The sequence below is a fragment of the Triticum aestivum genome, chromosome 7D (genome assembly GCF_018294505.1).
Source record: "Triticum aestivum cultivar Chinese Spring chromosome 7D, IWGSC CS RefSeq v2.1, whole genome shotgun sequence".
NCBI classification, from domain to species: Eukaryota; Viridiplantae; Streptophyta; class Magnoliopsida; order Poales; family Poaceae; genus Triticum; species Triticum aestivum.
In genome coordinates, this window is record NC_057814.1 from 254,490,087 (window position 1) to 254,508,250 (window position 18,164).

At 44.7% G+C, this 18,164-nt stretch overlaps 3 protein-coding genes across 4 annotated transcripts; 2 read left to right on the forward strand and 1 right to left on the reverse strand.

The window, feature by feature from the left end:
• Window positions 1-2,987: 2,987 nt before the first annotated feature.
• Window positions 2,988-6,994, reverse strand: LOC123170308 (methionine aminopeptidase 2B). 2 transcript variants are annotated; one of them, XM_044588155.1, is made up of 13 exons: window positions 6,754-6,993; window positions 6,450-6,554; window positions 5,849-5,966; window positions 5,665-5,707; window positions 5,475-5,582; window positions 5,182-5,281; window positions 4,934-5,079; window positions 4,769-4,860; window positions 4,536-4,630; window positions 4,070-4,166; window positions 3,837-3,980; window positions 3,417-3,634; window positions 2,988-3,335 (listed from the first exon to the last, which is right to left on the reverse strand). In XM_044588155.1, the coding sequence occupies exons 2-13, from the start codon at window positions 6,522-6,524 to the stop codon at window positions 3,225-3,227; spliced, it is 1,347 nt and encodes a 448-aa protein (XP_044444090.1). In that variant the 5' UTR covers window positions 6,525-6,554; window positions 6,754-6,993; the 3' UTR covers window positions 2,988-3,224. The 2 variants fall into 2 exon arrangements, with proteins under 2 accessions (XP_044444090.1, XP_044444089.1); XM_044588154.1 differs by having other exon boundaries at window positions 2,988-3,634; window positions 6,754-6,994.
• Window positions 6,995-7,164: 170 nt separating this feature from the next.
• LOC123170310 (60S ribosomal protein L7-2) lies at window positions 7,165-8,725 on the forward strand. Its single transcript, XM_044588157.1, has 4 exons — window positions 7,165-7,551; window positions 7,649-7,786; window positions 7,887-7,989; window positions 8,367-8,725. The coding sequence occupies exons 1-4, from the start codon at window positions 7,262-7,264 to the stop codon at window positions 8,580-8,582; spliced, it is 747 nt and encodes a 248-aa protein (XP_044444092.1). The 5' UTR covers window positions 7,165-7,261; the 3' UTR covers window positions 8,583-8,725.
• A 209-nt stretch (window positions 8,726-8,934) lies between these two features.
• LOC123170309 (uncharacterized) lies at window positions 8,935-11,563 on the forward strand. Its single transcript, XM_044588156.1, has 7 exons — window positions 8,935-9,233; window positions 9,510-9,579; window positions 9,677-9,836; window positions 9,932-10,013; window positions 10,237-10,453; window positions 10,694-10,758; window positions 11,061-11,563. Exons 1-7 carry the CDS (start codon window positions 8,943-8,945, stop codon window positions 11,313-11,315), a joined length of 1,140 nt encoding a protein of 379 aa, XP_044444091.1. The 5' UTR covers window positions 8,935-8,942; the 3' UTR covers window positions 11,316-11,563.
• Window positions 11,564-18,164: the final 6,601 nt, after the last annotated feature.

Below are 18,164 nucleotides of genomic sequence, written 5' to 3' on the forward strand. Positions count from 1 at the left end.
AGCTAAATCGTAACTTAAAACTGTTGATAGTTATCACACAATATTTGCCTCTGAATACTATGTAAAATCGTTACGAATCAAGTAAGTTAATACATATATAGCCTATGCCCATGAACAATATGTATCATAATTCAAACTAACCAGGTAGGAAAAATCCACGAGTAAAAGCAGACTGTAAATAATGCAAACATAGAAGACCAACACCTTCAAATATACTTAAAGCTTAACACCGAACTACAAAAAAAAGCGATAGAATGTGCCACTCGTGAATGATGCGGAATCAAGATTAAATACAAGCAACTGACGTGATTATTAAAAGGAATCTTGTGCATGATTGAAGAGAGCACCCAAAAAGAATACAAGCAGTGAACAAGTTCAAAATGTTAGGTCAAAAGTGATCATTATTATCTTAGATTAGGAGAACTACAGAAGTGGGATGCTCTGAACAATCTCCGATGAACTTGGCACACATGAACACAAATATATTAACTTAACGTAAGCCAAAAAAAACATCAAGCTATGAAATTCAGTTGCTATTTTGTCGCAGCTTTTATGCAGCCAACCAAACAACGAAGGGTAAGTCATCCATATATCATTCAACAATTACACCAATAACATCATACAAGATGCATAATTGACAATTGTGTACAAGATAAAACATAACTTGCATGAACAGAACATGACTACATATTACAATTAGAATACTAATTACCAAGCTAAGACTAATCCAACACCGGACGGAGCATGTAAACTGGCAGAAACCCAACCGAATATCCATGTAGAAAATCAAAGGCACAAACTAGATATCAGAGGGATTGGTAGATTCCAACACAGTAATCAGCATCTGGATAGACCTTGACGTGCCACCCGAGAAAAACACAGCAGGCAGTAAACTAGTCAGCAGCTTTCTTCACAGTACTTGGAACCTCAAACAGATTACTTCAAAAGCAAACTTCCATGTTCTTCTAAGGTAGTTCCCAAGAAAGTTACATCTACAACGCAAACAAAACAAGCACCTCCAATTTTCTTAGGAATCTTGAAATGAAACCAACCATGAGCATGTCCACACAGTTGAAGAAACACATATCCCAGCTCTACCTTTATAACACGGTACACAGCATAGCAAAATCACTTTTCATATGGTCTGACATGTATATCCAGATAGGCCTAGCAAACCTTTTTCCAACTTCCTCTATCTCTTATTGACTCTGACTAAGTCATGCAGGAACGGGATCAAAAGCAAAAAAAACTGCAGAATTTTGCCTGTCAACTGTCCCCAAACCGCTGTTTTTCACCGCAAAAAGATAAAGCACTTTGTACGCAGAACATTAATGAATCACCTTGAATGGAACAGGCCAATCCAAACCACAAACTTCAATCTCTCATTCAGATCATGTCAAACATCTCCAAAGAAAACTAAGCTGACCACACCGATCCACCGTAACGAACAGAGATGAAAGCAAACAAACTGCTCCACGTTTAAATAAAATCCCCATTAAACGAACACAACTAGTTGCTCTCGCCAAAAATAACCTCCATTAATTGACAACCTTGAATCAAATCAGCAATTAGGATAAAAATGGATAAGCCACGACCCTAAAACATATCGCAATCAGAGCATGATGGATTAGCCAGGACCCAATCAGATCAGAAGTCAAAGCAAAATAGATTAGCCGCGACCTAAACCAAAGCAGCGAGGTTCAGAAGACGATACCAACATCAACGGAACAGAGGAGGACAAACCACCGGAACTAGGCCTCGATCGACATCAACGTAATAAGGAGCAGCACAACCCAAACAGAACGCTCGCCTGGAATTACAACCAAACGAAGAACAGCGAAACAAGGAGCGCGAGATCTGAACCGATTACCCGGTGGCCATACCTGCGACTTACCCGACGAGAGGGGGGAGAGCAGAGAAGAGAAGTCAAATCCTCCGATACGAGGAAACCATGGGAGGCTCGGGTGGTATTTATAGAGGCCGTGAAGCCGGTGGCGGCGATGGGTTTCCAGGAAGGAGTCGGTGCGGGTGGACGCGGTTCCACTTTTTCCAGTCGTGGCCGGAGACGAACCGACGTCGGACGGAGGGCCACGCGGTTTTCGTGGGAGAAAGGGAATGACGGGGGCACGAGGCGGTTGCGGCTTTCGTTAATCCTATCCCATCTCTTCCGCGGCACGACTCTGCGTGCGTTCTTATCCGTTAATGACGGGCACCGTCATACATGTGGCGGGATGGGTCCGCGCGATCGTAAACGAACACGTTTTTTTTTACACCGGGACACCTTTACATTTCAAATTATGGTGCACCGATCAAATCAACGATCACGCAAGCTAACCTATATTTAGGTTTAAATGGTTAGAGGGACAATGGTATCTGAGCCCATCAGGATTCAAATCGAGATGGGTGTGCGTGTGTGCGTTCATATAGACGAGTGTATACGTGTATGTATGAGCGTTAGCGTCTATACCGCGTTAAAAAAAATCGACGATCACAGCACGGGTTAATTCAGACGGGAGATTACAACACGTTTACGCACGTTGCCGTTGCTCGGACGAGAACGAAAAAGGTAACCAATGCGTTATCACATACTAGACGGCGGGGACTAGAAATTATTGAATGAGTTTTCTTTAGCATACTCCCTATATGTAACAAAATATAGGACGTTTTTTAGACAACTATACCACATAAAAAAAGTTCTTATATTTCATTACACGGGAGTATATTTTAACATAGTAGATGCGCTTACATAGTACTATCTAGTCTAGGTGATGCATCCATGTCAGGGACGAAAACATTATACTAAACTAACTTTCCTGATTCCAATATAAGAAAACTACTAGTACTCGTGGGTGGCGACCAATGGGACGATTCTCCTATTTCCATATTTCTACAGCTGGAACATGACTTTCATCCCCCACGCATAAGCATGACGCAATTAGTGCAAGTATATATGGATGTATGTGTCATTTTCATCTGTCCCACGCTAATGATAAAAAATCTCCAGGAAGTATTTTTTATAGAGGGATCAAGTAATACAACACGATAGCAATTCTTACAAACCAGTTTCCACAAATTTTAAACTCAGAAAACAAAAGGGTGCAATGTAACCGCATTATTTTTCCGATTCCGATGTGCCATTTGATCCATAACGAACACAGGTCACCCAAGATGGTAAAACTCTAATCGCTGCAGGCGACAGGTACAGACAGGAGCCGCAGCGCCAATCAGTAGTCGTCGCCTCTGGATATGACTTCTTTACAGGTTGGCCGGAGCAAAATGGTGTGCTCAAACTGGGACACATAGCTTCCCCTCACATCGCACAATGGCGGGTACGGCTGCAAACAGGTCAGGAAACCGTGAGTAACCATGTCTTGATAGACATTCGCGTCGAAATGGTGGTATCCTATTTCACATACCTGAACAATGCCAACATCACATAGATTTTTCAGTGCCATGAGATACTTGGTCTCGCCGATGCGGTCCAAGTACCGGCGGCAAAATGCAAGTGTTCCAAAGTTGTTGTTGATTGTCCCCAGTAGCTGCTTGGCTTTTGCTACCCTCAATGGTACATGCCCAACATCAAAGTTCTTCATGTAATGACTGCATTCCAAGTCCTCCCTCACAAATCCCTTTCCTGCAAACAGAATGGTGCTTATGAACTGTAAAACTGGCCAAAATTTCAAAGAAAGTAAGGAAAACAGACATCGGTTGTAAAGCCAAGAAGGCCATGCTAGTCATATACTATAGAAAGTGATCCAAAAACTATTAATAATGCGATGAAAATGGCTTCCAAGTGTATCTGGGCCTACGAGTTCAAGCTATATAGAGTGACGTACCTGTAGACCCAAAAGTTTCAATGGCATAAAATTCACCCTCCTCCATTTTTGTTTGCTCTCCGCCTTTTACAATTGGAACTGATTTACCAGCATGGATTTGGTATGGTCCAATGCTGTGTCCATTGAGGTTTCGCACACTTTTTACTGCCGCAAAACAGAGAAGCCATTTAAATCGTCATGCTGTTACTACAATTCTACTAGCGCAGAATGGGAAAGAAAAAAAATACACGTACCTTGGAAAACTTTCCCATTAATTTCAACCTCATATGACTCCATGACTTCTTGGATTGCAGCACCGACATCACAAAGCCGTGCATCTATTCCAGCTTCCTGAAATAAAGGATAAATAAGCATTATTAAGTAGCAAAGAATAGACATGACTTAGGGGATATGATTTCAAACATCCACACATCATATCATTGACAGGTGAAAAACGAAACTCAGATCAGACCCAAACAGATCACTATATAAAAAGCTGGAGAAATGACAGCGCGCTGAAACAGACACTATATAACGGGTAATCAAAAGCACAGACTTTAACGAAAACCTATCACTGTGTTCTTCCAAAGAGTAGAGCTGCTATCAGAAATACTATGAGCAAAGCTGCTTATGGGAAGCATTCATTTGGTAGTATATTAGTCCATTTTTAGTTAAAATGTACCACAGCCTTGGAAGAGTAAACGAAGTATGTAGAATTACCTTGATTCCAGTATTTGTGGCATCTCTCGTTGCTTGCAGCAACGGATCAAACATGGGATTAAATGCGACAGTAAATGCACAATCAACTATGTGCCCTGGGAATAATCACATTATCATGTTAGTTTTCAAAATTATGAATATCATGAATTCGGACTTGCAAGGACAAAACATTAACAAGTATACACCAAAGATCATTGAAGAAAGAACCGAACAAAGTAATAAAACAGACATACCATCGATATGTGTCCCAAAATCCAGCTTCATCACATCATCATATTGTAGTACAGTTTTATCACCAGAATTTGGAGTCCAGTGAGCTGCGACCCTAAGCAAAAAATTCTTCCGTCAATGTGAGAAGGGGACGCAGTACTAGGAAGCACTCTAGAGCAATACCGTACCAATTCAACGAGCATCCTGTTGGAAAGGCAATGCCAGCTTGCAGTCCATTCTCCTTGATAAGTTTCCGAACCATGTTTTCCAAAGTCTCGCATAGTTCCATCATTAGCATTCCAGGCTTTATAATGCTCCTCATGTACTTTCGTACCTAGCAAAACATATTTACATTGTAGAGATGTACCAACCAAAGATACAGATAAAATGAAGCTGGAAAAAATAATAGAGGCTAGCAGGCTAGAATATTCTAAACCTGTCGATGGACTTCTGCAGCTCGGCGAACAGAATTGTACATTGGTTTTTGTAGTCGTTCCTGTTCCCTCTTTTCTTCACTAGTTGTTCTCCATAAATTACTGAAGAGCAAATAACATGATTAATTTACAAAACAAAAGATAATTATCATTTTGCAGAATCCTTCATTAGCGACAAAGGAAACAAAATACTATTTCTGTATCGTCTTAAGAAGTTAAGATTATCCATGCAATTTTAACCTTTGCCTGTTTTATGAAGGTAAAAAACACCATATTCCTATAATTCAATACTTACTCATCCTTATATTCCTGGATTTCTCCCTCAGGAAAATCTCCTGAAGGGAAAAGCTCATCCACAGGGATTGATGGAGGATCAGTCTGCTGATGGGGGTCCTTCTTCTTTCTACAAGAGAACACATGAAATGCTCGTAAAATAGAGCAACCACACAAGAACATTAATTGTTCAACTGAATAACAGAACTCACTTGGCCTTGCTTTTCTTCTTTTTCTTCTTCGCAGCCGCTGAAGCTATACATTTGAGACACAACAATAAAATTAATCACATGATTCATATCCCAGCTTCCAAATGCTAACAAGAATAGCAATAGATCCACTGGTCCAGCTCTATGAGAAACACAGAAATGAGATCTTGCAAATTAGAGTTATCACCTCCTGCTCCATCTTCAGATGGACCATCCACTTGTGCCTCATCATCATCTGCTGGTGGTGGTGGGGACTGAGCTCCAGGAGCCCCGCCATTGCTATCTGACGCTTTTTTCAGAATTTCCTGCAGCAAAAATGGGAAGGTTATTTACCATCAAAATAATATACAGCATTGCAAGGATCATCCAAGAGAAGGATGACATGTGAGGTTCAGCAATCCATGTAACCACAGTAGTTGGCATCAGTTGTAGGACTGTTGTAATCACATATCACTTTCTAACTGAGGCATGCTAAGGCTAGTCATGGCATGTGGTCAGAGGCTCCATAACAGCAATGAAGAGAATTCAGGAGATAAGTTAAAAGTACACGGTGGGACCAAGTTTACCAATAAGGCAATAAAAAAGCAATTATGGCAAAAACAACTGGTAGTTATCAACTGTGGTGAACACCAATTCTGCAAGGCAGAATAATATCGGGCAATAGCTTGTTTGGTTATTGTTCATCCCCAACCTTTTTTCCATGACCACCATTAATATAAGTGAAAAATATGCCTAAGCAACCGTGCAAGATAATGAGAGGAAGAACACTTGTGCAGCACAGCACTTACATCTGTTTCCTTGGTTTGCCCAACATGCAATGCCTCCATCTCCTTGGTTGCTGCATCCGTGCTACCCCCAGCCATATTGTATATATTCCTAATAAATCTCGAAACCTGAATGAGCAGAACGAACATCATAATCAGTTAAGCACCAATCCGTCCGAGGATAAATTACGTACGAGAGCAAACTTATCACCCTTTATTATTAGATTATTAGATAGATAGAAGGGGGGAAAGTCCTATTGTACAATTCGATTTGAGTCCTTTGCGAGATCACCCGCAGCACCAACATAAACAAACTACAGTACTGTACCTTTTATGGGGGTCCGCGGGGAGGAGAACCTTCCGCGCGCGCGGCGGCCGTCGGCGGCGGGGTCACAGGGGAGAGGAGAGCGCGCAAGAAGGTGTCGCGGGCGAGGACGTCTCCCTCTGCCCGCCTGATATCTGCCGGGAGGAAGAAGGGGGTGACGGCTAGGGTTAGACTTGGACCACGAACGAGAGCAAGAAGGTTTTGTACGACTGCGACCCAACCGCAAACGGAACGGGGAGGACGGACAAGCACCTGCCGAAAATATTTCTGTTCTCACCCAACTGGGCTTCCTCAAATTGAAGCCCAGTAAGTATTGTAATGGTCGGCCCTTATAAGACTTACTAACTGGTGGGTTCGGCTTTGGCCCAGCCCACTAAGCGCTGCAAGACCTTAAGACCCCAGCAGCGAAATATCGTCAAGGCTCTTCCCAAACCCTCCCCGACCGCCGCCCCCCGTTCGCCTCCGCCGCCGCCTAGCCACCACGCGCCAGGAGAACCCCGCGCCGCCGGCCATGGCGGAGGAGGAGGGCACGCAGCAGCTGCCGTTCGTGCGGGAGACGGTCCTCAAGAAGAGGAAGGACAACGAGGAGTGGGCCACCAAGAACCGGGAGCGCAAGGCGGCCAAGAGGCAGCGCCGCTGCCACGACGCCAAGGGCGCCATCAAGCGCCCCGAGGACTTCGTCAAGGAGTTCCGCAACAAGGAGCTCGACTTCCTGCGGATGCGCACGCGCCTCAAGGTCCGGAACCTGCGCCCCGCCGAGGCCATCGACGCCAAGCTGCTCTTCGCCGTCCGCATCCCAGGGTCCGTGCCTGCCTACCTAAACCTAAAGCATGCACTTGTCTGACTTGCTGATGGCACCTCGCGGTTATTAACATCGAGTTTTCGCGTGTGATTGCAGCACCGCCGACTTGCACCCGCAAATCAGGAAGATCTTGGCCAGGCTGCGGCTCACGCAGGTCCTCACCGGCGTGTTCCTCAAGGCCACCGAGGCAAACCTCAAGAGGCTTGCAGCTGTCGGACCGTTCGTCACCTATGGGTAACTGAATGAAGATATCTTCTCCATTGTGTGGCTTGTTTTGCCAGTTTTGTACTAGTAGTTTACAGTGATTGAATGTTGTTAATTGGTGTCACGGTAGGTTCCCCAATTTGAAGAATGTGAAGGAGCTTATTTACAAGAAGGGTCGCGGTTATTTCGACAAGGAGCCTTTCCCCCTTACCAGCAATGATCTAATCGAGAAGGTATAATTTCTGTGACATCTTCTGGAGATTGAGGTTCAGGCTTTCGATTCAAGTAAAGCTTTGGCATGCCTACGGCAACCTAGTAATAGGCATAGGAAATAATCAGGAAGCCATGTCAGTGATCTGTGCCTGTTAGCTTTATTTAGCCAGTTCCATAATTGCTAAGAAACTTGAATATCTTCAGAGTTCAAATTCTGGACCAATAATAATGTGTTTCAGACTCAGATGCCCCAAACATGACACACAAACACTTCAGTTGGGATAATTATCTTCATTACCATGTGCATTCCTGCAGCAGAACTATTTTCTGAATTATCTCGCATGATGATTTCGTAATGGACACTTGATAATCATCGTACGTGCTTTGTGAAAAACAGGCACTTGGAGAACACGGTGTCATATGCTTGGAAGACGTGGTGCACGAAATCTCCACGGTCGGGCCACACTTCAGAGAAACGGCGAGCTTTCTCATGCCCTTCAAGCTCAAGTGTCCGGAGAGGAGGCTGCGGATGAAGAAGAAGCCCTTCAAGGATGGTGGCGACTCGGGCAACCGTGGGGACAAGATCAACGAGCTACTCGAGAAGCTGAACTGAGGCAGTCTCCAACCTGCGTCCGCAAACAAGCGATGGATCCGTTATTACCTTGTCGGTTTTGTAATAGCATAGCTGAATGTACCTTTGTTTTGGAAACCCTGCCTGAGTGTTTGGGATCAAATCACGAAATACTGTTCTTCGCCCCTCGCTCTGTCCTTCATGATCGATCTGCCGTGCTTTGCTTGCGCTGACAGACTTAGTGAGGTTGGATGATATTGCAACAAAACATCAGGTTCTCTGGGCGCTCTGTACTTTAGCTATTTTGCCAGATTTGAGAACACTCTCTGTTTGACAGCAATTCTTCATGCTGCATACTGACTGCATAGGAAGAAGAATGTTGCAAACAGCGAACCTGCATCCATGTCCACGGTTACGATGGCCGTGGTGGCCGGCGAGACGCCGCAGTCACGCGGCGTATATGCCGCTCGTTTGCTGGTACTCGGCCCAGCCACTACCTGGTTGCTTGGCGTCCTCGTTGCCTTACCCTTCCAAACGAGCTCCATCGTCTCCACTCTCCACAGCCCAGCCTCCACCTACCGCAGCACCAGGTGCTCTCGTCGCGCGGCGGCGGAGAGGATGTCATCGGCGCCGGCGCCGGTGTTCGAGAGGCTGGCCGGGATCCGGCCCCTCGCCGAGTCCGGCCGTTTCAAGGCAAGCTCCCCGCGCCCCCACCCTCCTCACACAGAATCGCCGCTCGTTTTGCTAGCAGAAGTGCTAGGACTAGGGGCGCCCCATGAATTGGTCTTGCGTTGCTAATTCGGATAACGAGATCACGCATAGGGTTCATGTTGTCTGCGGGATTTCAGCTAGAAATTGGGGAAAAGTTGGTTCCTCTGCCCATAGCATCTGGTCGTTTCTATCGCTACGAGTACCCATACCATTTGCTTCTGTTGCTATGATTTGTTCACGGCCGAGTTTGTCTGGCAGGCATGGTTCCTGGACCAGTTCGGCGTTCTTCATGACGGGAAGAAACCCTACCCCGGCGCCATTTTGGCATGTATGTTGGTCCACACATCGTAATTTATCTTCAGTTTACTGCTGCATCTTTGTGCTGCAATGTGATATGATAGTCAAGTGAGGCATGCATGTTTCAGTGGAGAAGCTCGCTGGGAATGGCGCCAAGATGGTGATAATCAGCAATTCCTCGAGGCGGTCGTCTGTAACCATGGAGAAGCTGCAGAGCCTTGGGTTTGACACGTCTTGTTTCCTCGGGGCGATCACCAGCGGGGAACTCACCCAGCAGTACCTTCACAAGTAAGCCTTTTATGCTGATATTTCTTCTGTGGTTATTTGGTATAGCTTACTCAGAAACTTAAGTTAAAACTTCTGATTTGGTTTCGTAAACGTAGGAGGGATGACCCATGGTTTGCATCTCTGGGAAGGAAGTGTATCCATCTGACATGGGGCAATCGAGGTGCAATTTCTCTGGAGGTTTGTTCTTCTGTTGTTTTTCTTTGGCAGTTGTTTCTTCTAAGGAATATTAGCATCGAATTTGGTGTGGCATACTCATGTATTCCTGCCAAATGGCTGAGGTCATCTAACATATATGAAGAAGTATTAATGATGACAAAAATGTGATATCAAAAAGCATTGTTACTTATGAGGCACTTTTACAAGATTCCATGTCAAATGTTTTCTTGTTTTCTCCTATTAGGGACTTGGTTTGCAAGTTGTGAACAATGTTGACGATGCAGAGTTTATACTAGCCCATGGTACTGAAGCCCTGGGTTTACCTTCTGGTGATCCACTTTCGAAAAGTCTTGAGGAGCTTGAGCAGATTCTAGTGCTTGGTATACAAAAGCGACTTCCAATGGTGGTAGCTAATCCAGATTATGTCACTGTTGAAGCTCGAAACCTGCGTGTCATGCCTGGTGGGTTAATGATTTTCATATCTGATGCCATGCTGATTGTTTAACCATTACCAGGTAGCAGAGTTGTTTTAACTCATGAATGTATCTGCTTGCCTATCCTACACTATAAATTTGGACATTCTTTATTTCTGATTCCTGTGATATGTTTCTTCTTTTCTTCTTCAAAAAGGAGATATGTTAGAAGTATGGCCATCTTTTACAGTACCAACTGATGGTGGTAATATAATGTTTCTCTTTTAGGCACTCTGGCAGCAAAATACGAGTGTCTTGGTGGTGAAGTAAAATGGATGGGGAAACCTGATAAGGTAATGCATGGCATGTCTACTCTTTGTAGACTAAAGTCACTAAACGACTGATTCAACAACGTAAACACAATACAGAACTGAAATGGCATTCACGCTATGATGATCGACTGCATTGTGAACTTGTGATTGCAGCTGTACTTTACCACTACTTTAGTGATCCAAAACGTCTTATAAAAGTTTACAGAGGGAGTACTACTTGCTTTAACAGCCTTCTCTCGGATCATCCTTTCTGTATTTAAGTTTTTGTGTGGGAAACTGTCCCTCGGCTCTCGCCAGGTACTGACTTGCTGCTGCTTTCTCAGGTTATATATACATCAGCAATGTCCCTAGCAGGTGTTGAAGCACACGAATGTATCACCGTAGGTGATTCGCTGCACCACGACATCAAAGGCGCAAGTGGAGCCGGAATGACATCTGCATTCATCACTGGAGGGATCCATGCGGCTGAACTGGGACTCGGTGAATTTGGAGAAACTGCTGGAGATGATGCCGTCAGTGCGTTGTGTTGCAAGCATAGCTCATACCCATCTTACGTTTTGCCTTCATTTGCATGGTAGAAAACACGGTTTAGATTCGGGCACACCGTTTAAACAGGATTGCGGTCTAGGATGATGATGCGTTTTTCAATTGTCAAGTGAGCATCAAGGCCGTGGAGGTGTTTCAGTGCCGCGCTAAATTATTAGCATTATGCATTTTCCGGCAATAAAATATCTGTTGATTTGATTGATAGGAACTGCATGCAATCATTTGTGGAGGAAACATCCTTTGTGAAATATTTATATGCATTGTTAAATTATATGCTCCAGAACCCAGGCGGTGTACAACATACTATGCTGGGAAGCTGGCTTGATGGTTTGATCTGGAGGTTAAAGTCTTCTGATTCTGGCAGAGGCAATGCCACTTGTTGGTTGGCTACATTGTAATGATGCTACGTTTAAGAGGAAGCACCGCGGTGGTCTTCAGGTAGGCGCTAGGATCGTGGGCATCCTTGCAGAAACCATAGTCTTGAGGAGCATATCACTGGAGACAGTGGAGATGGCATTCTTTTGCACTGAAGCGTGACAAAGGAAAACGGCGATGGCATCATTCACATGTTTTGCAGGTAAACAGTTGAGTAACTGCTCTTCAAGAGAATGAATCTTCAAATTATGGAGTAATGGATTGTTTTTTAGGGAACCACGCTCAATTTTATTCAACAACCATGTTCAAAGGAACCATTACAAGATCATGAGGAATGTCAAGCCAAACATGACGACCTACAAATAATATTTTTTTTTGTTTTTTTACCATTAGCAACTCGATGAAAATAGTCAGTGTTATTATCCCCTTGTAATAACCATCTCTCATTAGTACTCTGAATCCAATGTAGCTCCTCCTCAACATATAGCTCATGGAGTTCAACTAGAATTTCCACTTTACAATTATAAGCATCCACATCTAAAGGAGAAAGCTCCTCTAAACTTTCTAGGACCAGCAACTCCTCCTCAAGCTCTTTCCTTCTTTGAGTTCAGGCATGATCTCATGAGGGTGTTCGACCGTTTCGACTCCCTCTACTCAACAAATCTGCATTGGCTCAACTCGGCAAATATCATGCTTCTGCCGAAGAAGGAAGGGGCAGAGAGGGTCGCCGACTATAGACCCAGATAATTGCGGAAGTGCTCTCCATTAGGCTTGGCCCCCCACATGTCCACTCTCATCTCCAACGCTCAGAGTGCAAAATGTGGAGTATCCATGATAACTTCATGCATGTCCGTAACTTTGCACGTTGCCTCCATAAGAGCAAGACTTCCTCCCTTTTGTTCAAGCTTGATATCCGCAAGGCTTTCGACTCGGTCAGATGGGGGTACTTGCTTGATCTCCTTGAGAGGAGAGGGTTCCCAAGTAAATTTAGAGATTGGATTGCGGATCTATTATGTTCCTCTTCTTCGAGAATCATGTTGAATGGGATGGTTGGCACCCCCATCAAGCACGGTCGTGGGTTACGACAAGGGGACCCCCTCCCCCTCTTTTTTTCGTCATCGCTATTGACCCAATACAACAAATCCTCGATGTGGCCACGAGGAAAGGGCTGCTCCATAAGATTAGAGGAAGGAGTGTCATGGTGCGGATATCTCTCTATGCGGACGACGCAGCAGTGTTCATGGCCCCGGTCAAACGGGATATTGACAACCTCGCAGCTATCCTGAGAGTTTGGTGGTTCCCATTCGGTGCAATCACCTTGACCTGGGGCGCATCAGCCAAGGTTTGCCGACTGTGAGGGCTTCTTTCCCATTGTGATACTTGGGACTCCCTCTCTCTGTCTGGCAGCTGAAGTTGGTTGACCGACAATTCCTGGTGGATAAAGTGGCAAACAAGTTGATAACATACGAGGGCCAAAACATCACCACCATTGGGCGCGCGGCTCTTGTCAAGTCGATTCTTGCGTCCCAAGTGGTCTACTTCGTTACGCCTCTTGTCATACCGCCAAGCATCCTACGCACCATCGACAAGCTTGAGAGGGCGTTCCTTTGGGCCGGATCGGACATGACAACTGAGGTCAAGTGCAAGGTGAATCAGAAACTGTGACTCGACCACATGCCTACGATGGGCTTGGGGTAATCAACACGGACAAGTTCGTGTGTGCTTGCGTTTGCGTTGGCCATGGTTTAAATGGAAGGAGTCCGCTAAGCTGTGGTTGGGCGCGGGAACCCATGTGACGATGGAGACCTCAATTTCTTCTATGCCTCTACCACCATCATCGTGGGTAATGGCGCGCGAACGTCGTTCCGGGATTCCCCTTGGCTCCTTGGCCGCAAGCCCAAGGACATTGCTCCGCTCATCTTCGAGGCCTCCTCACGAAAGAATTGAAAGGTGCGGGAGGCCCTCAAGAATAACGCTTGGATCCTCAAGATCAAGCCTCCACCCACAACTGCTTCCATCGAGCATGTTAGACAGTTCTTCTCCCTTTGGATGCTCCTGGACGAGGTCCATCTTGATGAGCTCGTCGACGATGACATCCTATGGAAGCGCACAACCTCTGGCCATGTTCTCTCCCCCACGATGAACAAGCACACGATGACCTCTACTTACAAGGCACAATTTCTAGGCTTGGTTCTCTCCCCATGGATCAAATGATTTGGAAGGCTTGGGCACCACCGAAAGTGATTTTTTTGCTTGGTTTGCGCTTCAGGACAAAATTTGGACCGCCGGCCGGTTGGCCAAGCGAGGGTGGCCAAACTGTGGTCCTTGTCCCTTGTGCAAGGGAGTGCAGGAATGTGGGCCGCATCTTCTCTTCAAATGCTGCTATTCCACGAGGCTTTGGAGATTAGTCATTCAGAGATTCAACATTGACGACATGGACACGGCCTTATAGCATTTGATGGACTTAGTTGAGGCCTGGTGGGTGAGTACATGCGACGTCGGCACCATCGACAGGAAGGCCAAGGCGTCGATTGCCATGCTCGTGTCATGGGTAATCTGGAACGAGAGAAACACAAGAGTATTCCGACACAAGAGAGCTCCTCCGCCGATTCTGCTCAACACCATAGTGACCGAGGCAAGTCTTTGGGTCACTGTGGGACAAAAAAGTTAGGGTCTTTTATTTTGCGAGAGTAATTACCATGTCGCGTTAAGGGGGCATGATGTAAAAAACCCTATTCTCTCCTTACTTAATACACGAGGCAAAGCTTTCGCTTCTGTCTAAAAAAAAAGTCACCCCTATAAGATAAGGATTCACCATCTTACTACACAAGGAAGCCAATTCAGTAAGAAAATCCATCTTGATTCCTCATGAGCAGGATCATAAACCACCACAAGGGAAAGAGCACAATTCATTTTCTTATGTATAAAACATTCACATGAATAAAGCTGTCACCAACATCAACCGACACAAGATCAAAGACATTGCGCCAAACACGCCACTGGGCAAGTCCCCATCCATGCCTACCTATCTACTTTGAAATAGATATTCCCTCTTTTAGAAAGAAAAAAAATCTAGTCCTTTTTTTTTTGCGGGGGGAAAATATCTAGTCTGAAATAACGTCTGTTGACTTGTAAAGGCTGGCCCCGTGACCCGGCCTCTCCATATTTTCCATATGATGTGCGTGTGCGGATCTGGCACTGGTGTGCTTGTCGTCGTCAACGCTTCCAAGACAAGGTGTAAGCAACGATGGAATTCCAGGGAGTAGCGGTTGGCAGCGTATGCATGGCGCCATGATGCAACCTCACCTCCCCCGTGGAGAAAGCAAATTCCATATAAAACTCTTTTCCCATCCTTGTCAATAACTGAACTATATATATCTAGTTCACGTCTCAAAATGAAAAGAAAATGCTGCAAGAAAGAAAGAGTGATGTGGCCGTCAACAAAGACTAATGGACAAACTGCCCTTATCACCTTTCTGGTACACGGTTTATAAAAGCGGTCAAGAGTAAACGAAAGGGTTTCAATAGAGTGAGGTCAGGTCAGGTGTTATAGTAGGCAACAATCAAGCAGAAGCAGGCAGGCTTCTTTTAGCCCGTTTGGTTTGCCCACAATTATATGTGTGTTGACTGACTCCATTGACCTGCTAGGCTAGGCTAGGCTAGCTGCTTGATTGGCAACAGCATTTGGGACTGTCGGTGGACGCGAGAGGGTGGTGCTGCTGCATTGACAACCCATGGAAGTCAGTCAAGCCTGCAGTGCTGGGTGGTGATGCTGCAGGTTTTCTCCTCCGTTCTATACCACGATATTTCTTTGGAGAGAGAGAGAGAGTAGGGAACCCATATAATCATCCTGCTAGCCCCATCTGCTCCAGCATTTGTACGTGTCGTTATAGATGGCTCGTGCTCATGCAGTCAAGTCAGTACGTCAATCTTGTATTCTTCCCGGATCCATCTTCTGCTACTACTAGCACTTATACTTGTTAATCAGAACACTTTCAGGAAAGCAGTTATCCGAGTGATGTGCACGATATAGCATCATCATAGTTAACCTTAGGTACTGCCACATGTCTGCTGCCGCCCAAGTTATAATAATGGACACTGACGCCACACATCAGGACCTTTGCGTGCATGCAACATGCCCAACACCGCTGAGCATCACCACTCGATCGACGCACAACCCTCAACGCCGAGGACTTAAGAGTCATCGGCGGCACATATGCGAGCAATCGATTAACTGGCATCGTTACTTCATTGTATTTGTATGTATAATACGCTGGTTTTGGTGGGAATCTTGGCTGGCTTAGTGCGGCCGTGCAGCACTTAATATATTGCCGGTGGGTGCTAATCTGACGCACCATGCATCGCCTGCTGGCCGGTGCACAACAGTCAGCGGAGCAGGAGACACGAGCACATGATGCGGCCAGGGCCAGGCATGATTCAGAGATGTTTATTTTATATATCCAGCCATGATTGCATATAAGTATCATTCCTTTTGAGCGCACCAGCGACATACATGCTCTTTATTCAATTCAAAATTTATCTGTAACTTTGTATTGCATGTTCTTCTGTGTCTACATTCCAATCTCTCCATGCACGATCCACTCAAACAAGAAAAATCTCTACATGCATGCATGCATTAAGGTGGCCAGCATGCATCCATGCATCCGTATGTTGTAGTCCAAAATATAAGTCTTTTTAGAGATTATAACAAGTGACTACATACGGAGCAAAATGAATGAATCTACACTCTAAAATATGTCTATATACATCCGTATATTGTAGTCCATTTAAAATGTCTAAAAAGACTTATATTTAGGAACGGATGGAGTACTTCCTCCGTCTCATAATATAAGAGGTTTTTTTGTTAAAATACAGATACTCTTTTTGTTTAAAATTTGTCAATAAAGCACCGTCCCAATACACTTTCTAGTCATTACTGCTCATTTTGTACTCACACCTTCAGCTACTCTGAACCTTGTTATCATTATTATTATTATTTTGCGTGTGGCAGTAACCCTGAACTTGAAAGTGAAGTGAGGCCACAGGACACACTTTCAAGGTATCCACCGCTTGGCCTCAACTTGTGTATTGTTTCCCACTCCACATAATTGTATTAAGATGGTATTCATCACAAACCATTATACTAGGAAATCCATCTACCAGTATTATGCAAATCTTGCCGGGGGAGGCAGGCCGCCCACATGCATGTGTTGTATTCTTGTGCTCTCAAGTGATTGTGCTTTTGGCGGCTTTCGGCTGCCGGCCGGAGCCCACACCACACAAGGCAGCATGTGCACCTTCACCTACACATACGTGTATGCATTCAAAGAAGAGCAACGTATAGTGTTACGTTGACACGTGGGCCCAAAAAGAATCCTGTCGGCATCACGTGTAAGGTATGGCCATTTCGATCTTTTCTATGCTCCTATGCCTAATTTTGAAAGTTGGTCGTTGGATGAATCTAATCCGACGGTATAGAGATGACAAATCCGAACACTACTGGCCGTTGGATATCATTTACTCCCTGTCCCATAATGTAAGACATTTTTTGACACTACACTAAAATGTCTTACATTATGAGACGGAGGGAGTACATTCCATCAGATTCTGTCACACGTACAATCTAGAAGACTTCATGGTTGAAATTAAGCATAATGCACAAACCTTAAAACAAAAGCACTTCTCCTTTATTCTAGAATCTTCCATATCTTAATTGTCCAAACTTTTTTTAAATGAATTGTCACTATTCGTTTTTACTTTATGCTTTACAATGCACAATTCCATGAATCTTAAAATATTTTTTTTTACAAAACGAATTGATTTTGAATGAGATAAACTATAAAAATTAAACGAACATCTACATCATGCATATATGACTCAAAATTTACATACTATAGTGTGATATTTATTCATAATTTAGTTACCTAATCTTATGCATGCAATACACATGTACCTTACTAGTATAAACCAGAAGAAGAACCGTTTTCCTTTTTCGTTTTTACACTCTGATAGCAAGTGCTTTTTTATGTTCACAGTCTCCTGCACTGGATTCTTCAGATAGGGAGAGTGAAGGAGGATTGATCACATATACGAAAATGACCAACTTGGCTATGGCACCATGCTAATTGCAAATGCTTATGACCAGAAAACTGTTTTGAGCCTTTTATTTTCTAACATACTCTCATCCAGATAAATCAATTTGAACGACAATTAATATGAGACAGAGGCAGAATTACACAATACCTTACCGTTATCATCATGAGACAGAGATAGAGGCTAGGTTCTTCTGGGCAGGCGAATAATAAGCACAAGTACCACATGGTCACCTGGCCCGACATCTACAAGCCACGCGACCAAGGCGGGCTCGGGATCATGTGCTCCAAATGCATGAACATCGCACTGTTGTCCTGCTGGCTCTGGCGCATTGCGCAAGGGCAGGGTGGTCTCTGGCTGGATATCATCCGGGACAAATACTTGCGGGGACAACCGCTAGCCTTTGTCAGCGG